At 44.4% G+C, this 22,026-nt stretch overlaps 1 protein-coding gene across 1 annotated transcript; it reads right to left on the reverse strand.

Annotated features, from left to right (window-relative positions):
• Positions 1-3,193: 3,193 nt before the first annotated feature.
• On the reverse strand, positions 3,194-21,929 carry SUPT7L (SPT7 like, STAGA complex subunit gamma). Its single transcript, XM_084284861.1, has 4 exons — positions 21,204-21,929; positions 14,439-14,763; positions 12,324-12,561; positions 3,194-8,437 (listed from the first exon to the last, which is right to left on the reverse strand). The coding sequence occupies exons 1-4, from the start codon at positions 21,614-21,616 to the stop codon at positions 8,175-8,177; spliced, it is 1,239 nt and encodes a 412-aa protein (XP_084140987.1). The 5' UTR covers positions 21,617-21,929; the 3' UTR covers positions 3,194-8,174.
• Between the last annotated feature and the right edge of the window lie 97 nt (positions 21,930-22,026).

Consider the following 22,026-nt stretch of genomic DNA (forward strand, 5'->3'; position numbering starts at 1 on the left):
AATGTGGCCATCCATGATGCGGGGAAGTCGAGCTGCATCTTTGTTTTTTTATGAGCTATAAGGAAGTCTCAGAAGATGGTTTCAGATACCAAGCTTTTTAGGTTAGAATTATTCCATGTTATTCTCTTTAGTCATGAAGAGTAACCAGCAATTGGATTCCTTGTTTCTTTTCTTTGCTAGAGAAATTCAGGACTGCTGTACAATAGAAGAGTTTATATTGACTTAAATAATAGCAAAATTATGGTATTACAAGAGTCAAGAGAATAACAATGGGGGACGACAGTGTTAAACTGGTCTGGTTGCATTCATTTAAGTCTTTTCAGTACTGGGCTTTGCAGATGAAAAGGGGTTTTGCTAAATGTTCAGCATCGCTCTCTTCAAAGCAGCTGCAGCAGCAGCAGACACGTCCCACTTACCAGGAACACTAAATTTCCTCCAGCAAGATCAGGAATGCCAAAACCAATATTGTGGCTGCTCCCAGGTTGGAAAATAATATGAAAAGAAAAGGGAAAAAATAAATGAATACAAGAAAAAGGCTGCTTTTCCTATTTGCTTATTTGTGCTAGTATTGGCAAACGGTGTCATTTTTCCAGCCTTTTTTGCACTGCTCTGAAAGTGAAGCCCAGAAAGGCCAAGCTTCTTCCATGTGCAGAGCTCTCATGGGGTTACTGCTTAGCAAGAGCCAGCTGTGGGGAAGTGTGGCAGCACACACAGGCTCCCAGCTGGTGTGCACAGGGTGTTCAAGCTCCTCTCCTCACGTGCTGAAACCTTTCATTGCCCGAGGACTGCGCTCCCTGAGGGATGCTGGAGGAGTAGCAGCTGGGTGGAGACATTTTCCTGAGTACAACCCAATGGAAAAAACAGACCTTTAGTTATAAAATGTGCCCCAGTACTTAGTGAAGAGGAGAAGGAGGTGCAGTGGCAGTCAGGAGGCCTTGTTTTCTGTTTAGCAGATCGTTCCCAAAGAGCTTTGCCAAAAAGGGAGACTGCAGGCCCCAGCAGAGCCCCTCCAGCCTGCTGGCCTCTCTCTGTCCTGCAGCATGGAGGCACCAGGGATAGCACAGCTTTGTGCTGGAGCTGGAAGCCACACGCTGCCATGCTGGGCCACCAGTTTGTCCAGTTTCAACAGGCTGGAGCGGCTGAGAAGAGCCACCAGCACTCACAGCAGGTCCTGGATGTAGCTGCTTATGTCTCACCAACCTCCGCGGCTTCTCACAGGTCCATCAGCACGTGCTCAGTGCTAATAACAGCCCTGATTAGCTCAGCACATGACTTGAAAATTCAGTCTCCTCACAGCTCACTATCCCACCTGAGGGTGAGGCAAAGCTCCAGGGACAGTTTGGGCTCAGGAGCAGTAGCCAAGGTTTCAGGGAAAAAACACACAGAAAGAACACCAGGGCCCTGCCAGGCACCAGAAGCAGAAAGAGACCCCTCACAGCATCCAAGCCACTGGTCCAGCTCGCTGACAGGGCCCTGTTCTTGTTGCAGTGACTTTCCCAGAGCAAAGGCACACGTGGCCCTGGCACAGAAGCGATGCAGCTACTACTCATGAGCTGATTTTCAAGGGAAGGGGCTGCTCCAGCAGCAGGGGCTGTTTCTGACCTGCCAAGCCCAAAGGGAAGAAGAGCCCAAGAGCTCCACAAACCACAGAGGGTGGGTGCAAAGGTGGGCAAGCACCCCCTCACCTCCCCAGATCCCCACAGCGGGGCTGGGCGTCCCCTCGCCCTACAGTAAGGGCATGGGGGCAGCGAGCCCACCCCGAAGGAGATTTCATCGTAAATCATAATGAGGTCGTTTTCTTTCACTCGAGCGTTCCCATAGCAACAAAGAGAGGCGATTCTAATCTCCGATATAAAAGACGCCGTGAAAAATGACATGGTTTGGGGTTTGGAGAATTTTTTGGGGAGGGGAGAGGATGCTTCTGCAGCTGCTGGCACCCCCTGCGCGGCGTGCGGCCAGCACCACCATGCGGCCACGAGCCCGGCGGACCACCAGCCCCAGCACATCTCAGCTGGGCAGAGGGCAAAAGTCACAGGCACAAGAAAGCTTGGCAGGTGCCCTGCTGAGACCTTCTCGGCCATCCCTTGCTCTGTCTCACAGAAGCTGGTGGAATCAGGGTTGCGGCAGCACAGCCCAACACAGAGCTGCTCCCTGTGCTGTGGTACTGGAAGCGGGGCCCTCTCCAGAGCCGACAGGGGCACACTGCAGGACAGAGGGCACTTCATGTCAGGCTGGTGGGCACAGGCTTAGGTATCTTCTTCACAGCTGCAGGGCCTAGCCCTGAATTGCCAGGCAGCAGGACAGCAGAACACAGCACATTTGAAAGGGAAAGAGGAACACACACACATTCCGCCCCCCCCACAAGATGTCCATGGGGACATAGCTGAGAACATCTTCCGTGACTCAGAGGATCACCGAGAGCCTACTGGCTCGAGGACAGAGGTGATACAGCACAGGGACATTCAAGTCACTAGAGTAAAGGGACATAAACCTGGGACAGAAGGAGGCTCATGCCTTAATCCAGCAGGGTGCAATAGGAACTGGTGATTACTGTCTTTTTCCCCCCAGGCACTGTCAGGGAAATGCAAAGCACACCCCAGGCTCCCCTTGGACAGGGTGAATTAATTCAGTACTGCACGCTTCAGAGGACAGCAGCTGTGTGGACAGACTAGTTTCAGGAAAAGGGGAGATGGGCAGTGCTACTGTTAGTGCTCCCTCTCACCCAGCCAGGTACCGTGGGCCTCTATCTGAAACCTCACTCCTCAGCTCTACTGGAACAGGTAGAGCAGAAGGGAAAATACCCTCTTCTTCAGTCACTGCAGTCTAAATCAGTCTTTTTTTTTTTTTTTTTTTTAAAGAGTATGTAGAACAAGTAGACTTGTACATAGTCTGATAATATAAGTAGTAGTTGTTGTAGAATATCAAAATGTTTATGCTAGTTGAATACCAATACTAGCATCGTGGTACCAATCTGTCTTCTGGGGCTCACTGGCAGTGGCACCCATGAAAAATAAGACTTCCAGTTTCTCCAGCTCCATCCTGGAATAATATCTCACCTGCCTAGTTGTGATATTAACACCAATATCATGTCAGTAGCATATTCAGGTCTGCAAAATGTCTGTTCCAAATTCCACGATAGGAACTCCAAGACTTTGTATTCACTATACCGTGCTTTAAAGCAAACAAAAAAATCCACACGAAACATCTACAATTTTTATTTCTTAGACTTTTTCTTAATTACAAAGAAACTCTCTCCAGGAGAGCAAGGAAGAAAAGGAAAAAAAAAAAAAAGAGAGAGAAAGAAGTATTTCCCAGCAATTTTGTTGCATATAAACAGAAGCAAAGTTACATATTTCACTCACATGCATGTACAAAAAACATTTTACTTAAAAATACCCTTTGCACATAACATGTGCATCAGTCTCAGAATTCAGCACGTAATCAGATTGGCCTCACCTACCCTACCTAATCTTATTTTCCTATTTTCCTTTTCAGCTGTGAATTTCTATGCAGGAAACATCTTTTTCTGCACAGCATTATGCATATTTAAATTAGTATGGATGGTGTTGGAATTAAATCGCTAGGTAGCACAGTCTGACTTACAAGTGTACACTGGAGTTGTCACACTGATGTTTACACAGTGAACTTTGCTGGATGCCAGGCAAAACTCTTCAAAAGGAATGAAAAGGTATTGCTAGAGGGAAAAAGGAATATGATACATAGCATTCTCTCATCTGCAATAATCCTGTATCATTCCCATGCAAAATACTTCAAAAGCCTAGTAATTCACAGATCTTGCTCTCTAAATTGATATCACAGTTACCAACAATTTAAATCACAGCAAAATAAATCCCTGAAGACATCAATGCCACTGGACATGGATGCAGTCAACACTCAATATTCCAATTTGCCATCTGTGTACCTTTGGAAAGGGAAGGCAGAAAGATGAAAGAGCCAACAAAATGACAAACTTCTGAAGCAGGTAGGGCAGCAGAGTACTTTACACAGGAACAGAAAAAAAAAAAAAAAAAAAAAAAAACAACTCTGAGAGCACAGCTTCATTCCAAACCATTGCATAATCTCAGTGTGGCTTAAAATTTGGGGATTACATGGTCAATGAACTTCTTGCTAGCTGTCCAAGGCTGCATCAACACCTAGTAAAATCTTATTTGATTCATCAGAAAAGCACATGGTCTGTATCTGAGCTGGTGAGCTACATTTGAAATTTCACTATTTCACGCATGATGAACACCCCTGTAAATCTAAGGCCTGCAAATGATCAGAAGGGAAGGGCTCACCCAGAAGGTGAAGCTTCCACATGCACAAAAGGAAGTGTCCAGCATACAAATGCCAGAAGCAACACAGCATAGTGGTGAACAGGAGGTACAGATTTTACTCTGCAATCACTTTTTAAATGTACAAGCTATGCTGATGCATTTCTAATCTCTGCATAAGCAAGCATCCTAAAGAGAATCAATAACACATCTCTCTTACATTGCAACAACGCAGCTGAATCAATAGAGGGTGAATTTCCACTGTATTTAAACACTTGAAGCACTCAGGCTTGGCTTGTTGCAGAGCGTGTGTTACAGGGTAAGATGGGTGTGGAAAGGGGATGTGAAATACAAAATCACGATTAGAAGTAAGACAGAGCACCTGTACTTGAGCAATATAAAGAAAGCACTTAAGACTGAGGCTTAAGAGGTTTAGCTAAAGCCCTGGAGAGCACCAGATTTTCGTTTTTAGCCCAGCTGAAGTCTTGCAAATGAGCAAGTGATGCTGACAGCAGCCACTCAGTCCTCCAGCTCCTGAAAAGGGTGCAAGGGACTTCGCTTAGATGTCTCAGACTCAAAAATATTTAACTACAACAGCTTGGCAAAGCATCTCTGCTGCAAGGCCCAATTTACAGGTGTTCTCATTCAGTATCAAAGACAGGCACAGGAGCCAAACCAGGCTGAACCTGAGGCCCAGGTCTAGCACATCATGCATGTAGTGGAGAACCCTGGATATGCTGTTGTAGGTAAGACAGGCAGGCTGCTTTTAGATTGGTACTGCAATTTCAACACCAAGCACTACTGAACGTGTAGAAGAAAAGCAGCTGCCCAGCAGGACCAAGTCTCCTCTGATTCCCAGACAGGGAGAGCTAAAGTCAGGTCACTTCATGAAGATACTGATGGCGTGGATGTCTTCAGCTGAGGTAGTCAGGTTGAACTCACTTTGTTGGCACACAGTGGAAAACCAGACACGTGCAGAACACCACTCATCTGACCTCCTTTAGACTTCTACATCTAGGTCAGATGAACACTCTCCTAAAAGTGACTATTCCTCTTTAGCTGCAGATGGGGCCCAGAGCAACAAATCTAGATGCAGATATCTAAAGCTCAGTGGAAGGACACCACCCAAAATGCCTTCCTTGTATCATGGCAGTTGAATAGCACAACTGTGCTGTGCTTCTTTCTGATAAGCAGTTTTGCTTACAACTGATGTCACATAGGTCACTAACATTTCAGCGTCCATCAAAGCATATTCCAGCCAGCAACAGTCCGACCCCTGTGAGAGCTCACAGCTCTCACAAAACTCTCAAGGAATAAAGTAGTTTTGTTTTAAAGAAAATAAGTCTCCAGCACACATCTAAGAGGCAAATACTATTATTCTTTTTACAGCTGAGAAAACAGGGACATTGCAGCTTCCCTAATGGTGACTCAAAGGGAATCAAAATAGAGATTTCCTGATACACTGGTCCTCTGTTCAACTACTGACTAGGCTTCAAATAGCTACAATTTACCTCCCAGGAGGAGCCTTTAAAACTGACGGGCAATTTTAACTCCACTGTCCATAAAAGCCTGTAGTCACACATTCTTATTAGACATCGAAGAATTTAATGTTTGTCTTCCACTTCTATAAAATAGAAGAGAAATACAGTTAGGAAAAAAAAAAGAATTAAGGCTAGGCGTGTTATACAGAAACAAGAAATACTATGCCTGGAGCTCATTCTTTCAAAAGATAAACTTGCAATTGTAAGGACAAATGGGAGGTCTGGTAAATCTCCCTCAGACATCCCAATGGGTTACAGGTATAAAGCCAGTTTAAGTGGCTGTTCACTCTTGATTCACGTTCATTCTAGCTTTTTTGAGAGATACTCACTGAATCAAGTTAAAGACTGAGTTGATCAACTGAGGACTGCGCGGAACAAAAAATTGTCATCAGTCAGCTGAGCCATGAAAGCAAACAACAAAATAGATTCTGTTTCAGACTAAGTTGTCAAGATAGCAACTTTGAATAGGAAACCTCAGCTGGCCTGAAGTTCCTACACTCAATTTAATAAGAGTGAAGGAAAAGCTTGCATTGCCAGTACTGGCTCATACCAACAATAAACGCTGCTTCACTCTCTGTGGAAAATCCTGCCTTAAACAGCTGTCTGTCAACTTCCCTGATTAAGCAATCAGGGAATCAAATAGGGAAAAAGCTCTGCTGGACTTGTTAGTTAGAAGGAAGAATTGGTGGAGAATGTGAAGGTACTGCCTACAGCAAACATGGGATCGTGGCATTTACAATCTTGATATGTGTATAAGGTGAATAGAGCTCTGGACCTTCAGGACAACATATTTTGGTTTATTTGAGAAACATCTTTGTAGGAGCTCATGAGGGACAGCCCTAGCATCCCAAAGTGGCCAAGAGTACAGTCTTCAAAAACTGCTTTCTGAAGGTAACAGAACAGTCCATTCTGATGAGCAGAAAGTAAAGCAGGCATGACAGAAGGCCAGCACAGATGATAAAGGAAATCCTGACTGAGCTCAAATGTACATGAAAAAATACACGGTGGTAGAGGTGAGGATGGGCCGGCTGATGGCAAACAAAGACACAGCCCAGGCATGCACAGACAGTTAGGAAAGCCAAGGTTCAGCTGCAGTCAATACTGGTAAGAAATGTGAAGAATACCTTTTCTAAGTGCACTGGAAGCAAAAGAAAGGTTAAAGAAAATGCAGGTTTGCTGTCCAACAGTGCAGACGCCTGGTAACAAAGGCAGTGCTTTGTACTTTCAGGCTGACATACTTACCACCACTCAACGCTCTCACTTAGGTGGAAGGTCTGCCCTCAGGCCTGCAAGGTCCCTGGGTCTATTAGGAGTGCATGGGAGCAAAGCACCACCTATGTAGAGGAAGACTGAGTTAACAAGAACTTCAGCCAGCTGGACATTCACAGCTCCAGGCGAGCAGACAGGATGCATATGAAGGCACTAAAGGAGCTAGCTGACAGCACTATGAGACCACCCTCCAGCATCTTTGCCAGGTCACCACAAGTGAAGGCTTCCCAGGCAGAGAAATTACCCAACTTTAGATGATCTTGTTGCCTGCAACAGTTAGCAAGTGTGTGACCAGCACATTGAGGGAAAGCATTTCTACCTACACAGTGCCTGTGAGACTGCATCTGGAGGACTGCATCCACTTTTGTGCGCCCCCTTACAGGAAGGGCACTGCAGCAATTTTGTAGGAAGGCCACTAAGATGGGTAGGAAACTCTAGTACAGGACAAAGAAAGACTAAGAGAGCTTGGTTTCTTCAGACATAAGAACAGAGAAAGCTAGAAAGAGACCTCACTGTTTACAACCACTTAATGCACAGATTAGACAGACTCCACTCACAGATGAACAGTGACAGAACGAGTGGCAATGACCACAAGATCAAACACTGAACATTCCAGCTAGATGTAATATATATATTTTTCCCCTGTGAGGGTAGTCAAATACTAGAAAATGTTGCCTAGTGAAGTTTGGTCTTGCCATCCTTGCAGAAAATCAAAACTCAGCTAGACAAGGCCCTGAGCAACCCGCTCTATTTGGTTTGTCTACACCAAAAACATCAAGAGGCTCCTCCAACCCAAATTATTCAACAACTCTGTGACTTAAATCTCCTCAGAGCTACTTTCCGCTGGTGACTTCCTCATTAATCTGCCACAACAAGCCATGACACCAAACACATATGGTGATCTTCAACCTCATGAGCCAGGACGGAGTACAGAAACCAGCTAAAAGAAGTGCAGTATACATCAAACCTCTCAAAAATTTTATGCAAGGTCCCTCATACAGCAGGGCCAGCCCTGTTTATACATCATAGCCACTACAGTACTTTGTTAGCTCATTTCACATCCATTGGGACTAAATAAAAAGGCCCCTTTTCACATCTTCTTCATCTTTTTCTTGCAGCGCTGGTTGAAGACAGGCGAGGATCCCATCAGGCTGTCAGCAGAATGAGAACCATAGCTGCTCTCCGAGCCATTGGGGCTCTGTGGCATCCCAGCTTCACTCATGCCTGACATAGGTTCCTCAAAGACATCACTGCCTAGGACCCCGTGGCCATGTACATTGGCCTCTTCGTTCTCCTGTGGCTCCATTTTCACCTGTGATAAGTTCCAGAGAGGGGAAGCATTCACCTCAGCCCCTAGAGAAAGGAAAAGCATGCATTAGTAATAGAGTAAAAGGATAAATCACAAATGCTAAGTGGATGCAAGGGACTGCAGCACTGGTAAAGCAGTAAAAACAAAGCTCCAAGTGAAATAGGCTGGGGGAAAAGAAAATACCAAGCAGTGTGAAACAATAAATAAAAGTCAGCTTTTTTTTTTTTTTTAATAACCCAGCAGTTGCAGCTCTAAAAAATATGATGCTATGCTTTCACAGCAAATCCAATGCTATCCTTTCATAGCACTCCATTATTTTTTTTTTTTTTTTCATGAGAAATAACAACTTAGAAACAACATGAAATCAGAGCTCCCTTCACTCTCCAGGAAGGAGCATCTCAACAAGCATGCCACGAACACATGGGCTAGACCCTGTACAAGCAGGACTTGGAGGCAGTCCAGAAGTCATCCCCTGCAACTTTGGCAGTCTCCCTTCAGCTGTCAACCACACTGGACTTCTGCTAGTTCTGCAGGGGAGGGGAGAGGGCAGAGGACTGGGTAGATGAACAGTCTCAAACACAGCTTCCTGCACTGAAACACGGGCATAAGAGAGCTGCAGTCAGCCACCAACCTGCCTCCTTGTACCTGGAGATCTTATCCACCCTTCAGCAGAAGAGAAAGAAACCCTCTTGGCTCAGCCTCATGGACACCCTGCCCATTACCAGAGGACAGCTCACCACAAGAATAGTTTGTGCTGTAGTTTACTGGAACAGAGGAAGGGTATTAGGGCACTCGGGGCAAGGAGGCTGTAGTCTAGAAACAAGCAGACTGTGAATCCCAGGTCACCTTTTTAAAGAAGGAGGTTAAAGAGCCCAGGGAATCACCTGGATTTTATAAAATGATTAAAATAGTTCAATTAAAACACAGAGAACCAAACGTTTTATCTAGGTTACTTGCATGACTTTCCTTTGATAACTACCATCACCCTATCTGCTCTTCCCTGCTCTCTCACTGCACTCTTTTCATGCATGTATCCTATCAACATCGTTGTAACATGGCTTAGATAAAACTCCACTATTTTATGATTGTGTACCTTCTTGGCATTGTGTAACTCAGAATAGGCAGTGGGATTTTAAATAGTAAAATTCAATAAATGTAAAAAAATCCATAACAACTGCTCGGATCTTGGACAACAAACATTTTCAGGACACCTGTGAAGGTTGGCTTAGCAATCTAACAAATCCCTGCTCACTGTGGCATTTGTGGCTCTTTTCTCCTAGCTTCTAGCCAGGAGTAACAGACCTGAGGGAGGACATTCACTGCAAATAACAAATCCAATGCCTTCTTAGAAATCAGAAGGGTTCAAAATATAGACCATAAACATTTAACTACTCTAAAACTTGTTCAGACATAACTCAGATCAGCAGCAACTGTAAGTTTTTATCACATAGCTGGCTAGAAACACACACAAAAGGAACCTTCCCGTTTTAAATTAATTCCACAGTGGAAGATTTGCCAATCCACACAGGTGTAATAGGTTTTGTTTGTTTTTTTCACATTTGGACTAGTATGCAATCTGAGAAGATAAAGGATTTTCTGTACAAGATTATGAAACCATACTTTCTGAAAACAGCAAATGTTTTGTCCCCAAGAGCAGTAATTATAGATTGCATTATTTCTGCTTATTTACAGTTTTAAGAGAGACAAAAATCCTATTAAAAACACACTAATTGGGCCCCTTGCTGACATGGGCCTAATGAGCCCAAATCTGAACAACGCCTGAAATCTTCTCTCGTTTTTAAAGCTGATCCCTCTAGCGTGGGGTTAAATTCACATGGAAAATAAAACAAACTAAGAAGCCAGGTTTTATCAAGTTTTCTAAACCTTGTGTCTCAAACTGTTTGAAAGCACAACCAAGCCTCTTGTACTGAGCCAGCCTACCACTACTCCCTACTACCAGCATGCCACTAGCTATAGCCCCTTATCACCAGCAGTTACACTAAGAAATCTCCCATCACGTTTGTACTGTGAATTTTCCCTTACGGAGGAGTCAGGAACTTTCTGAAGCAGCTTAGCTCAAAGCAGGGCTTAGGAGACCTTTGTGGCAGTAGCAGACAACACAGCCCACGTCGGCTCAGCAGTTAGATAACAAGCCAGAATTGAAGTGCTTGCTGATGTCCAGTTGCCTTAATGAAAAGTCCCTTTTATGTTAATTACAAGGGAATGTATTCCTCTTAACAACAAGGACACATCATTAAAATGCTATCAGTTCCACAGAGTTGCAGCTCCAGTCCACACAATCATCAAAGGTGCTCACTAACCTCACTGTTGCTTTCTCTCATCAATTGCTCTTCATTGCTCAACCTCATCCCTTTCAGCTCCATCTCCTGTCACTGAGTGTCCCTAATGACCAGCAGTACTTAAGCAGAGACGCTGGACATTTCATTTTCAAAGCACTTCAGCCTCCGAGTACTTTACAAATGAGCTAATCCTTGAGTTGTTATCCTGCTGGGTGGAGGAACAAAATGCCAAATTTTGCCTCTACTTCCCCAGCTGCATTACAATTAGCAGCTGGCCCACAGTTGTAACCTCTAGCACCAGCAGGAACACGTGCCCTACAGGGAATGCTGCTATGACAGCTTAGCCCTCTGATACTGCTGTGCTGCCACCCTCCTTACAGGCCTCATGCTTGTACATCCGAGATGCTGGTGTCCTCACTGCAGCAGCTTTCTCTCCCTCCTCATGATATTACATGCTCCGGCCTGCCCAGCTCTAGGCTGTGACTTCTTACAGTGAAGAGATTTCCAAAGGCCCTTGTGAAGTGAAGAGGGATTTTCAGGGACGAACAGAGCACTTGTATCCTTAATTAGAAAACATCAATTTGGTATCAGATAGGCAAGAAGCATTTAGGATACAGCTATCTTGCTAACCTCTGGGTCTCAAGTGGTAGAGGCTAATACCAAGCTTTCCAGATGAATCACATGCAACCCCAGATGGGACACCAGTTCCCATTATTCCCTCCCCCTCAAAAGTGCCAGCACTTTACATTTCAGAGGTACAATGGAAAACAATATGAGCTTCCAGAAATACATCAGATGGATTTGTGTGGGTTTGTTTTCTTTAAACTCAGAATGCTATTTAAAAAAAAAAAAAAAACTAACAGAGGTACACTCACCCCTCAATACACAATGCATAAGTAAAGATAAATAGAACTTGGTTGTTTTTAATCATGTTTTTAAAGTGAAACACTAATTACTGCAGGGGCTGGAAGAGTTCAGATGGTTCTATAAAAAAAATAAAATAAAATAAAGAATGCCAACTTTGTTTTCCATAAAACTTAGTTCTACTGAATAGTAGAGAGAACAGACCTTGCATATAGATTCAGAAAAGGAACAGCAGCAACAGCAGCTTGTCCCATGCTCATCAACAGTGTGCTTCAACACCAATATACAGCTTTCCATGGGGGCAGCTAACTACAGCAGACTTTCAGGATAAAACTCTGGTTTCTTTTGATATAGAAATCCAAAGGTTATTTTTGTCTGTTACATCAGACAGGAAGAAAGACACCAGTACTCATATTTGCAGCAAACACAAAACAACAACAAAGCCCCTGGGACATCACTGTAGAGAAACAGGCTTTCTCACACCAATAACAAAACTAAGAACATCCACCATCCCACCAAAATTACTGTTATATAAACCATCACATTCTGCAGGATCCACAAACAGAGTAAATACTTAGCAAATCCTGGTAATTGATATATTTGACTCTTTTTGTGTTTAGAAAGTAAGCAAGTGTTTCTCCCCTAGATAAATCTACCACTGAAAAGGAAGAATTTCTTCTCCCTCCCCTTCCCCACCTTTGAATCTGCTATTAAAAACAGAAACAGGATCATATGAAACAGATGAGCAGTAGCAACAAACCTCTACCTGAAGTTTGCGGGGAAGCTTCTACCTCCAAGTTTGCAGAGAATCGCTCACTTTGAGCTCCAAGGACTCCAACTGGCAGAGACTGGTCACCAGAAGCCAGATCTCCTTCCAGCTCCTCACTTATGGGGAAAGTGATATCGCTAACAGGTTCCTCCTTAATCTTCACTGGCTTTGTGTCTTCTGCTGCCTTTTCAGGGTTGACAATCTTTTCATACTCTTCAGAGAGCTGCTTGCTAACCTGTTAAAGATCAGTGGAGATGAAAAAGAGGCAAGAAAGGTCACAGTGACTTCAGAGACTCTGATGACAATTACATTGCAGTGTGCACTCCTCACAGAGTATTATTAATGCCTGACCTGACTGAACAACTACACACTTAGCTGCACAAAAAAGATTTTCTCCCCCTTCAAGAACACCTTCTATCCTTTATCAAGGGGCTTTAATAAGAGCTTGAATTCCTTAACACATCTGCTTGATAAATATGTGCAGATTTATTCCACAGACAGAAATGATGAGGCCCAGAAATGTAACTGGAGCAAAAAGCAAGAGCAAAGTACCTCAGCCTTACCCTTTGATTTTACCTATAAGACTTCCCCCTGTCCATCAGTACTAAATTTTACTCCAGCACTAATAAACAAGCAGATCAGATATTCCTTAGCTTCTGTAGTTACTGCTAGCAAAGGCCAGTTATCTTCTGTCACACTCACAGCAAAAAACGCAGTTTCCTCCAGTCAGACAAGCAAAACAAACGCAGGAATGAGATTCGGAACAATCTTTTTGCTTCTAGAAACATAACTCTAAGCAATTAAATTAAGATTTTTCAGGTTTAGTCTGCCTTTAACAGGTACTTGTTTGTACCTCTGAATCCCGACATTAAGTGAACTGAGCTGAAGAAAAGCCCAAGGCATTTTTTTTTTTAAAATAGCAGAAGCAAGAAAGAAAAAAGAATAGCAAAGCCTATTTCCCCCCTTCTAGACATGCTTCCAAATACAGAGGCTACTCTGAATCTCAGCCCTACATGAAGAACAGAACAAATAAGACAATGACCAGCTGCAAGATGAGTGAATTGCATCAGCAAAATGATACAGACAGTCCAAATTCCAGGAGACAATACCTGGGTATCAGGATACAACTGTTAACTACATTCACTGCTTTATAACCTTTAAAACTGGAAAAAAAATCCTCTAACAGGAGAGTATATTTAAACTAATGCAATCAGTCCTTTTGAACAAAAATGTTTTTTAACAAGGCCAGAGCTTGATGATGTTATTTCTATGCACAAACCTCAAGAGGCCATCACAATTTCCATACTACATGCACTTACAGGTGTCTGATTTATACTACCTCTGTAAGCTACAAGGTGCAAACCCTGGGAAAAGAAGGAGCACAAAGGAGCTGCCCTACAATGAATCAACTGGTACTCTCAGATAACATGACAAAGAAGGGAAAGATTAGGCATGGCAGGTTTTGCCTTTGGTCTCGAGCTACCTACTTGATCCAAATCTTGTTTCTTGATGAATATCAATAAAATTCACACATCAAGTCCTTGCACTTCTGCAAGTCTATCAATCAAATAAAATGCACATTTAAGTTCACAGAATACCCAGACCAAGAAAAACTAGGGGATTTAACAGTTCCTCTCCTTTCTCCACAGAAGTAGTGCCCTCTAGAGTAGAAGGCAGCACGTGTTCAACATCTGAGATCCGTGCAGTACTACCCGACACTCTTACCACTTAAGTGCGCTACCCCTAACTTAAAGCCAACACAAGTCACTGTGCCCCTAAGCAATTTCTGTCTGCTTACTTGTTTTATGAAATGGTAAGCAGCCAAATATCCTGTTAAAGCAGAAAATTCAGTCACTATTGACTTTATTTCTACTTGATATTTTACTCTGTGCCATTCAGGAGCTGGGGGCCTCCTCTTAAACCCAAACCATCAGCACAGCACTCTTAGCCTGTGTGTTCCATTCATGCCTGCCAAAAAACATCTCGTTTCCCTCTTCCTTGATGACCCAAGAGGGTTTCTCATATGATTTCACCTCAGTGTTGCTACAGGAATAAGCAATTATTTCATTATTACATTTCTTAGTGCTGCCAGCTCCCTACCACTCTCCTCACCTGAAGCATGTAGCTGTGGTAATCCTTGATGCGGTGCTGCCAGAACTTCTGCAGCGAGAGCACGCTGCCAATGCCCACTTCGTGGAAGACCTGCTCCATGACGTCCGGGAAGGGCGTGTGCCCGAGTCGAGCTTCCCGATCCACAGCAAAGCGCAGCAGCTTGGTGAACTTCAGGCAATACTCGTGGGCGATGTCTGTCAGGGTCTCCAGGACACTCTCGTTGGCACACTCGAAGCCTGTGTGAGCCAGGATGGTGGCCATGGACTGGTAGAGGAGCTGCCGGCAGGAGGACCAGCTCAGCTCAGTCACGGGCTCCCCTTTTCCTCTGAAAGACAAAGAGAAGAGAAATAGCACGCCTCCAAAACCAAACTGAGTATACCATTCAAGAGATACTGCCAGGACTAACGTGCTCTACAAAGGGAAAGCAACTTGGCTGGGCTTCACCACAGCTCCCCCGTTACACGTGAACCCTACCTACTGTGGGTTTATCTGCTTTCCCTTCTTCCCCCTCCCTCAAAATCAGCACTGCTGAGTCTCATTTTCACTTCTAACACCACAGGAATCCTTGGGTGATTCATCAATACGGGATGCAAATCTTTTGAACCTTCAAGCAATTCCCTTCCCACCCAAGAGCTTTTCTCCTGGAGATGTGAATTAAATGGGTCCTTGACACAAACAAAAAAAAAAAAAAGGCACTTTAAATAACATGAATGCAAATCATTTCCCCTCTCAGTTAATTACATTTCTCTTCCTTGTTATCTCTGATGTCATAGGCCTAACAGTCAGATACAAAGGCTTCTGGGATAGACGAGATCTGAATTTATAATGCAAAGGACACACATAAAAAGCAAGAAATAGCATGCACATCTTTATCCACATGTCACTAAACTATGCTGTAGCCATTCTGACCATTTCCCTACCCTTACTTCTGATAGTCACGAAGCCTGAAGCTGAAAGCAGGACCCTGTAGGTAACAGGAGAAGTGAACACAAAGCCTTGGGGGAAGCCTGGAGAGGTCCTGCCTTAGAGCAGCACTCCCTGCCCTTGGGCTTGAGGCCCCTCTTCTCTGTGCTGCTAGGAGGGAAAGAGTGACAATGCAGGACAGAACAGCTGGCACGAGCATTTCAAACACCACTCAGTTACAGTCAGGCAAGCAAACTTTTCATCAAGATGAGTTAACACATTCCACATAGGAGAAAAAAAAAAAAAAGAGGCAAGACAGTTTAACAAGAAATGTAAGTAAACTTCCACCAGATTTCCAGACCTACGATTAAACACACATGATTTACTTGCCTGTAACAGTAACACCATCTTCAGATGCTGATGTCAAAAATCAAGTCTCATTTTTACTAAGTATGGTATTTTGTCACTTTTTTTTCCACTCCACTCAGCTTCAATAAGTTGAAGAAAGCTAACAATTTCACCCTTCATTTGTTTCTGATCAATTTCTTCCAACATCTCATCCAGCCCACCCTGAGACTTTGCCTCACCCTCCCCGTACACTATTTGCCTAACGCTGCACAAATTTCTCAGTACCACAGCCTGATTAAACAGCACACAGACAGCACTGGTGACTTGCACAGAGGGCGACACTGGTCTCAGTAAAATTCTCACTGCTCTGCTTCTCCAACAGGTGCATTGGGTGCCCTTCAGCCTCACTGAGCCGCTTGGTCATAGAGCTTCAGCTCCCTCTTATCCTTAGAGCTGACCTACAGAAAACCACTGAAACACGGGAGTAGAGAAGGTAACATTTCAGAGGAGTGAAAATGGGAGGTTAAACTTGGAGCCATCAGGACCAAAATCCCAGAGCTTCACTTTCAAGAGCACCAGCTCAGCTCAGCACTTTCTGCTTATTGAAGGAAAGGGGCAGAGGGATGGAAATCACACCGTGTTGAGAGGTGCAGATGACACTATTACTAAGTGGGTACAAAGAACAGCGTGTGCATCCCAGTCATGGATTCATCCCAGTTATTACTTGCTGGAGAACAGCTCGCATCCCCATTCCTACTCAATTACATGACTACTATGGAAAGAAGACAGCCGGTGCCCTGACAAAATGAATTAAAAGATCACCAGTTCCCTTATAAACCAAGCGTCATCCATGCTGTTTTTCCATCTCCCTAACTTTCCCCTCCACCTCCCAGGGACAGATTTCTGCAGCTCACAAAGAGCCATATGTCTCACACAGCACTGGGACAAGGAGGTCATAACAGAGGGAAAAATAAATAAATCACACAAAAACAACCAGAAAACAACCATCAATGTTTATGCTTAAGAACTGGAAAGTTTTGTTTTTTAAACACAAGGGATGAGCCTAGCTGTCCACTAGCCATTAGCTGAGAGCAGCTTATGCTACCAAGACCACTGAACACCACATTATCATTAATACAGACAGAAATAAAGAGCCATTATCGACCGTCTGCCAGTCACACAAAACACTACGGGCAAACTTGAACTAGACACTGAATTTGGCAAGCCCAAGCAGGACACTCAGCCACGTCTGAAGTGGAGGACGATCATTTAGCAACGCATTTCGCCGCTCAGAAGCAGCGCAGAATGTCATCTCTCTTTTAAACTCCTAAAGGAAAAGAAACTAATTGCCAGCATTAAAATGCAGCTAGGTCACTATGCTGAAAGGGATATAATCAACTTGAAATCTAATCAATTACAGAGTGAAAAGAAATTTCAGGTGCTCTACTCAAATCCAACTCCTACCTCTTGTTTTTGGTGGGGTCAATCAATTTTATTTTGTTTTTCTTGTTCTTTCTTCCCTTGATTTCTCGTTTCCCACGATAAACAATAGAGGAAGATGATTAAAATCCTGATTAGACAGGAAAAATTAAAATATTGCTATAGATGTTAATGGAAAACAACAAATGAGAAATGATTTTTGCTTCATCTCCTTTAACTTTCAGGTGCCGCCTGATAAGGTTGCAAATAAACAGAAACAGGCACGTTTAAGTTGAGAGGAGCTGACTAATGGCAAGCCTTCTCCAAAAGCACCAGCAAGCTTCTTTTCCCAGATTGTCACAGGTGAAGAGCCTTGCTCTCAGACCTCACCCCGATGCCCAGCACCTCCAAAAGCACCCTTCCGATACCGCCACTCAGAATGTCACCCTCTGCTTTCCAAAACTAAAACCACCCAAAACCAAGCCTGTGTTACCAATGTCACGTAGCTGCAAGAAAACAAGAGTGCTTTAACCCCCAAAATTCTGTCTCCAGAGATAAAATTGGCAGTTAAGTCTGACGTGGAGGTGATCATACAGAGGCTGTAGTACGAAACTTCACACAGACACTCAATTTTCAGCCAGCTAATACGACACAAGGCCACTCCCCAAAGGCACTACAATCCCCTCACCCAAGCTCATCCCCTGTAAAGCCCTTTTGCATACAGAAAAGGAGCTCATGGTCCATTTGCTGTGCAAACACCGTTAGGGGAAAGTGTTTGGGCTAAGTCAATGCAAGGATCAACAGCTGAGGTCTGCTCACCTGAAGTGCTCTGCTCCCTCCCAGGTAAGCATAAGCCAGCAGCAGATGGAGGGAGGGGTTCTTTTCCTACAAACCCATCAGTTTTAGGAAACCCTGCATCGTGGAGTTGAATTTCTACCAAATGAGGTGCACCACGGTTACTTCACAGCCACCTTTCACCAATATAATAAAGGAGAAGATTGGAAAAACAAGATCATACTTGTCAGAGAGCATAGAGAATGGAGCACACCAACTCAAAATGAAAAATAAGTTTCCTTTTGGAAAAGGGCCTCTTTCCACCGCATCCTGAATAAGCCTCTTTTCAAATATCCCAGCAATGTCTACAGAAGGATGCACAGGGACAAACAAACTGCTCGATAGATAATACAAACAGATAACAGGTAACATTTGGAAGATAAGTTGTCCCAGTGGGACAATGCAGAACACTAAACACTTCAGGAGCTAAACTGAAGTGCTTTGTCCAGCAGGATAAGCATGTTCTGCCTGCTCTGATTTCCACTGCTCCAAATCTTTCTCCACGCTTGCCCTGCTATCCCACCAACTTCCCTACTTCTGCACAGAAATTTAACTAGCAGACCTTCTGCCATGAGCTGTCTTCCCACTGTGACATCCCAATTTGATCTGCAGATAACCTTTCAATACAAAGCACACACACGATGTGGTCAGCAACACAAATGAAAGAGTAACAGAGAAATCTGTTAGGAAACCACTCACATACACACAAAAAAAAAAAAGACAACATCTGGAGAGCCACATAATCAGTAGGTTTCTTCTGACAATGGATCCATGCTGTTAGGGGGAAGCTGAACACTGAAGAAGGAAGAGCTGGCAGCCATATTATGGTAAGAGTTCCCTGATGAAATGGTGGTTGCAAGTTTACAGTTACTCGTTCCTCATCAATTATGCTTCAAGTTTACCTTCTGTTTCTGTACCAGCCAAAAATCAAACGTTAATCCCCTACTGTGTACTCCAAGAATTGTAACATCAACAGTTGCAAATCACCAGGACCAGATGGCAATTCACCCAGGAACACTAAAGAAATTCAAGGATGAAATATCTGAATGGCTGTGGTGAGTCACTTTGTGCTTTAAACTGCTCTGGCCCATGAGGACCAGAAGGTAGAAAATGTGAAAACATTTTCTTTCAATAGCTTCAGAAAAGATTTGAAGAACTACAGGCAGGAAAGACCGATATATTCTGGCACATCAGAGAAATTCAGAGAAATGATAAGAACAGAATTCAAGGACAAATGGGTAAAGATGATACACTCAGGACAAGTCAAGACAGGCTCTGTAAATAGAAAACCTGCTTCACAAGCCTGCTAGAGCCCTCCAAAGCCATCAACAGGCAAGTACATACGAGATCTCCACCGTGAAGCCGAGGACTTTCCTCAGGGATCTGTGCCAGAGTCAAGGTTTATTTCCCCCCCCCCCCCAATACATTTATCAACAGCCTGGAAAAATGCACAAAAGGAACAGTGTCATAATTAAATCTGTTGCTGGTACAGATTTCTGGGAGGTTGAGAAGACCAGAACAACTGAAAAATAGCAGTAAATTAGGTTCTGCCTCCTTTACATCTAAAAAGGGTTTGGGAAGCAGGGATTACAGGTATGGGGCGGGGCAGGAGGTACTGCCAAAAAAGAGAGACGAGGCTGTGGGGTCAAAGGACAAAAATGAATAACAGGGAAACAAAAGAAGACATGGCCATTTTAAAGAAACTTGTGGTCTAATTTGGACTGGCAACTCCTATCTTCCGATGTTCAAATATACCTGCATGCTGCTTCTGAGCCCCACGTTACTGCCAAAGAAAACAGAATTACAATGTGCGTTTAGTCTAACACTAACTCTGTAACTCTGACAATCACACACAAGAAGGCAGCATAAAACTAAGTAATATCATGTTTTATTAAGGGAAAGAATAGTCTTCCCCAAATCGTTTTAAACACTAAGGCTAAGCACTAACAGATCTTACAGTTACAGCAGTAAAATAAAGCAGTAAGTGCTACTCTTACGTTATCAAAGTGTCTTAAAACAGTTAAGAACAAACATGCAATGGCAATCTAAAAGCTCGCCTCCTGGAAAACCATAAATGTGTTTGGTTTAGCAAGCACACAATTAAGTTCTAGTCTATACCATGGCCCATTATAAATCCACCCTGTCAGCCACAAAACATTTTGTTTTGAAATTGTCTATCAAGCTTTCACAATCTAGTCCTTAAACTCCCCCATGTGGTTGACTGTTAAATAACATTTCTTTACTCGCACTTCATAAACTTTCAAGGGACAGCAAAAAGACAGCAGCCTGCAGAACAAAGTCAGGGCCACAGAAAATTAAAGTTAAGCTGAAACCACCAGGGAGGACAGGTACACATGGCTGCCTCAGTCCTACAAACCACAGGCCCAGAAAGAGCAGGAGTCACAGGGCTCAGACGTTTACTCACAGGACTGGATTTCCCTTCGCCCCTTTTGGCAAATTACTTTATTCATCCCAGAAGGACGAGGGTGTTCCTCCAAAACCAGCACTAAATCTCACTGCTACCAAAACAGACACTTTACAATAAAGTGTGTTTTATGCTACCTCAGGCCGTTGAAGCTCTGAGGCATTTAACTGATAAAATGTTTTACTGCCGCAGATTTTCTGCCATTTGAAGAAATAAAACATGTTCTCTCCTACTTCACGATCACTGAAGCAGTCTTTGATCTAGAAACACTGAGGATTAATCCCTGAATTTCAATGCTAAGCCTACAAAGTATCATGAGATTCTGCAAGAAACGCAGCGCATCTTTGCGAAGTCAGTGCTCACCAGAGGGGCAGATGGGGAGGAGCTGGCAGCAGCAGTCAAAGACTGACTGCAGAGGTAGAAGCAACACAACCTTCATTTCCATCTTCTCCAGCCCTCGGCTGGTGGAGCCAGCATTGGAGAGAGGATTTCCCTTCATCAACACTCACTGCCAGATCTGACCATACTACCAAATACTGACAAACATGGTGAAATGTGGTGGCAGTGGGCCAACAAATGCTAGCAAGACAGGAATTAGCACTACACATCCACATTTTATAGACAGAAAACAAAGGCACATTCGTTTTAAACACCTCGCATGTTATGGGCACAGCAGAATTCTCAACCTTTCAGTTCTTAAGCTTATTTTACTCTTTATCTACACACAACTGCTTGACCCTTTGGCCTAAGGGAATTGACAAAACCATGTCTATATTTAAAAACACTCAGCTTTGCTGCAGCCACGAGCTAACCCAAAGAAATACCAACCAACACACCTGTAAAAGTCACTCTCTGGGTCACTGTGCCTCAGCTGAAATGGCATTTTGGGGGTTTTGCTGTCCAGAGGAAGCAGGTCATCGGGGAGAGGTGGGGAGGCCGGGCAAGAGGGCAGAGGCTCGTTGTCTTCAGTCTTGATGCCCTCTGCCTGCTGCTGGTTTTGAGCCTGGGCCATGGCGATGAGGCCGCGCAGCCGCCTGTTGTGCTGGATGAGCTGGATGGTGTGGATGGTGAGGCTGCAGGGCTCGGAGGGGATGTCCAGCATGGTGGTGGGCCGGGGCTTGTTGGCAGACGGCTGGTGCAGCGGCGGGTCCTGGACTTCCACGGTGCGAAACTCGCGCTGAAGCAGGTCGAAGGAGCTGCGGTTGGCCTGGCTGGACGAAACGGGGATCTCACCCCAGTACCGCAGCATTTTTAGGTAGGCAACGTCCCGTCCTCAGCGCCCAAGGGGGAAGGCTCCCAAACACTGTCAGCCCGCAGCGGGAGGCTCCAGGCTTTGGGCAGCAGGGTTAACCGGAGCTGGGCTGGTGCTTGGCATAAAGCACGATAGGAATGGCAACAAGATGTTCAGTGTCACAGCCAGAAGTGCAGTTTTTAGGGTGGCATCGGGGCACACCGCTCCCCTAACAGCCCACCCAGCCGCTTCTCCTGAAGGAGGGGGGGTGGAGGGGAGAAGAGAGCAAAGCGGCTGCGAGGCGGGGGCTTCCCCCACCGGCCCTGAGCCGAGCAGGGCCACGGGAAGGGGAAAAAAAAAAGCAGGGAAAGGGGACGGGAAGGGGAAGGAAGAGGGCAGGGGAGGCCGCAAGAGCTGCTCCGCCGCCG

This window comes from Netta rufina, assembly GCF_964035555.1.
Source record: "Netta rufina genome assembly, chromosome: 3".
Taxonomy (NCBI): domain Eukaryota; kingdom Metazoa; phylum Chordata; class Aves; order Anseriformes; family Anatidae; genus Netta; species Netta rufina.

Coding starts and splice junctions, on each gene's coding strand:
- SUPT7L (XM_084284861.1), bottom strand. CDS start 21,616: ATGCTGCGGTACTGGGGTGAGATCCCCGTTTCGTCCAGCCAGGCCAAC. Junction 14,764..21,203: donor CCAGAGAGTGACTTTTACAG/GTGTGTTGGTTG, acceptor TTTGTCTTTCAG/AGGAAAAGGGGAGCCCGTGA. Junction 8,438..12,323: donor AGCTTCCCCGCAAACTTCAG/GTAGAGGTTTGT, acceptor TCCTTTCTCTAG/GGGCTGAGGTGAATGCTTCC.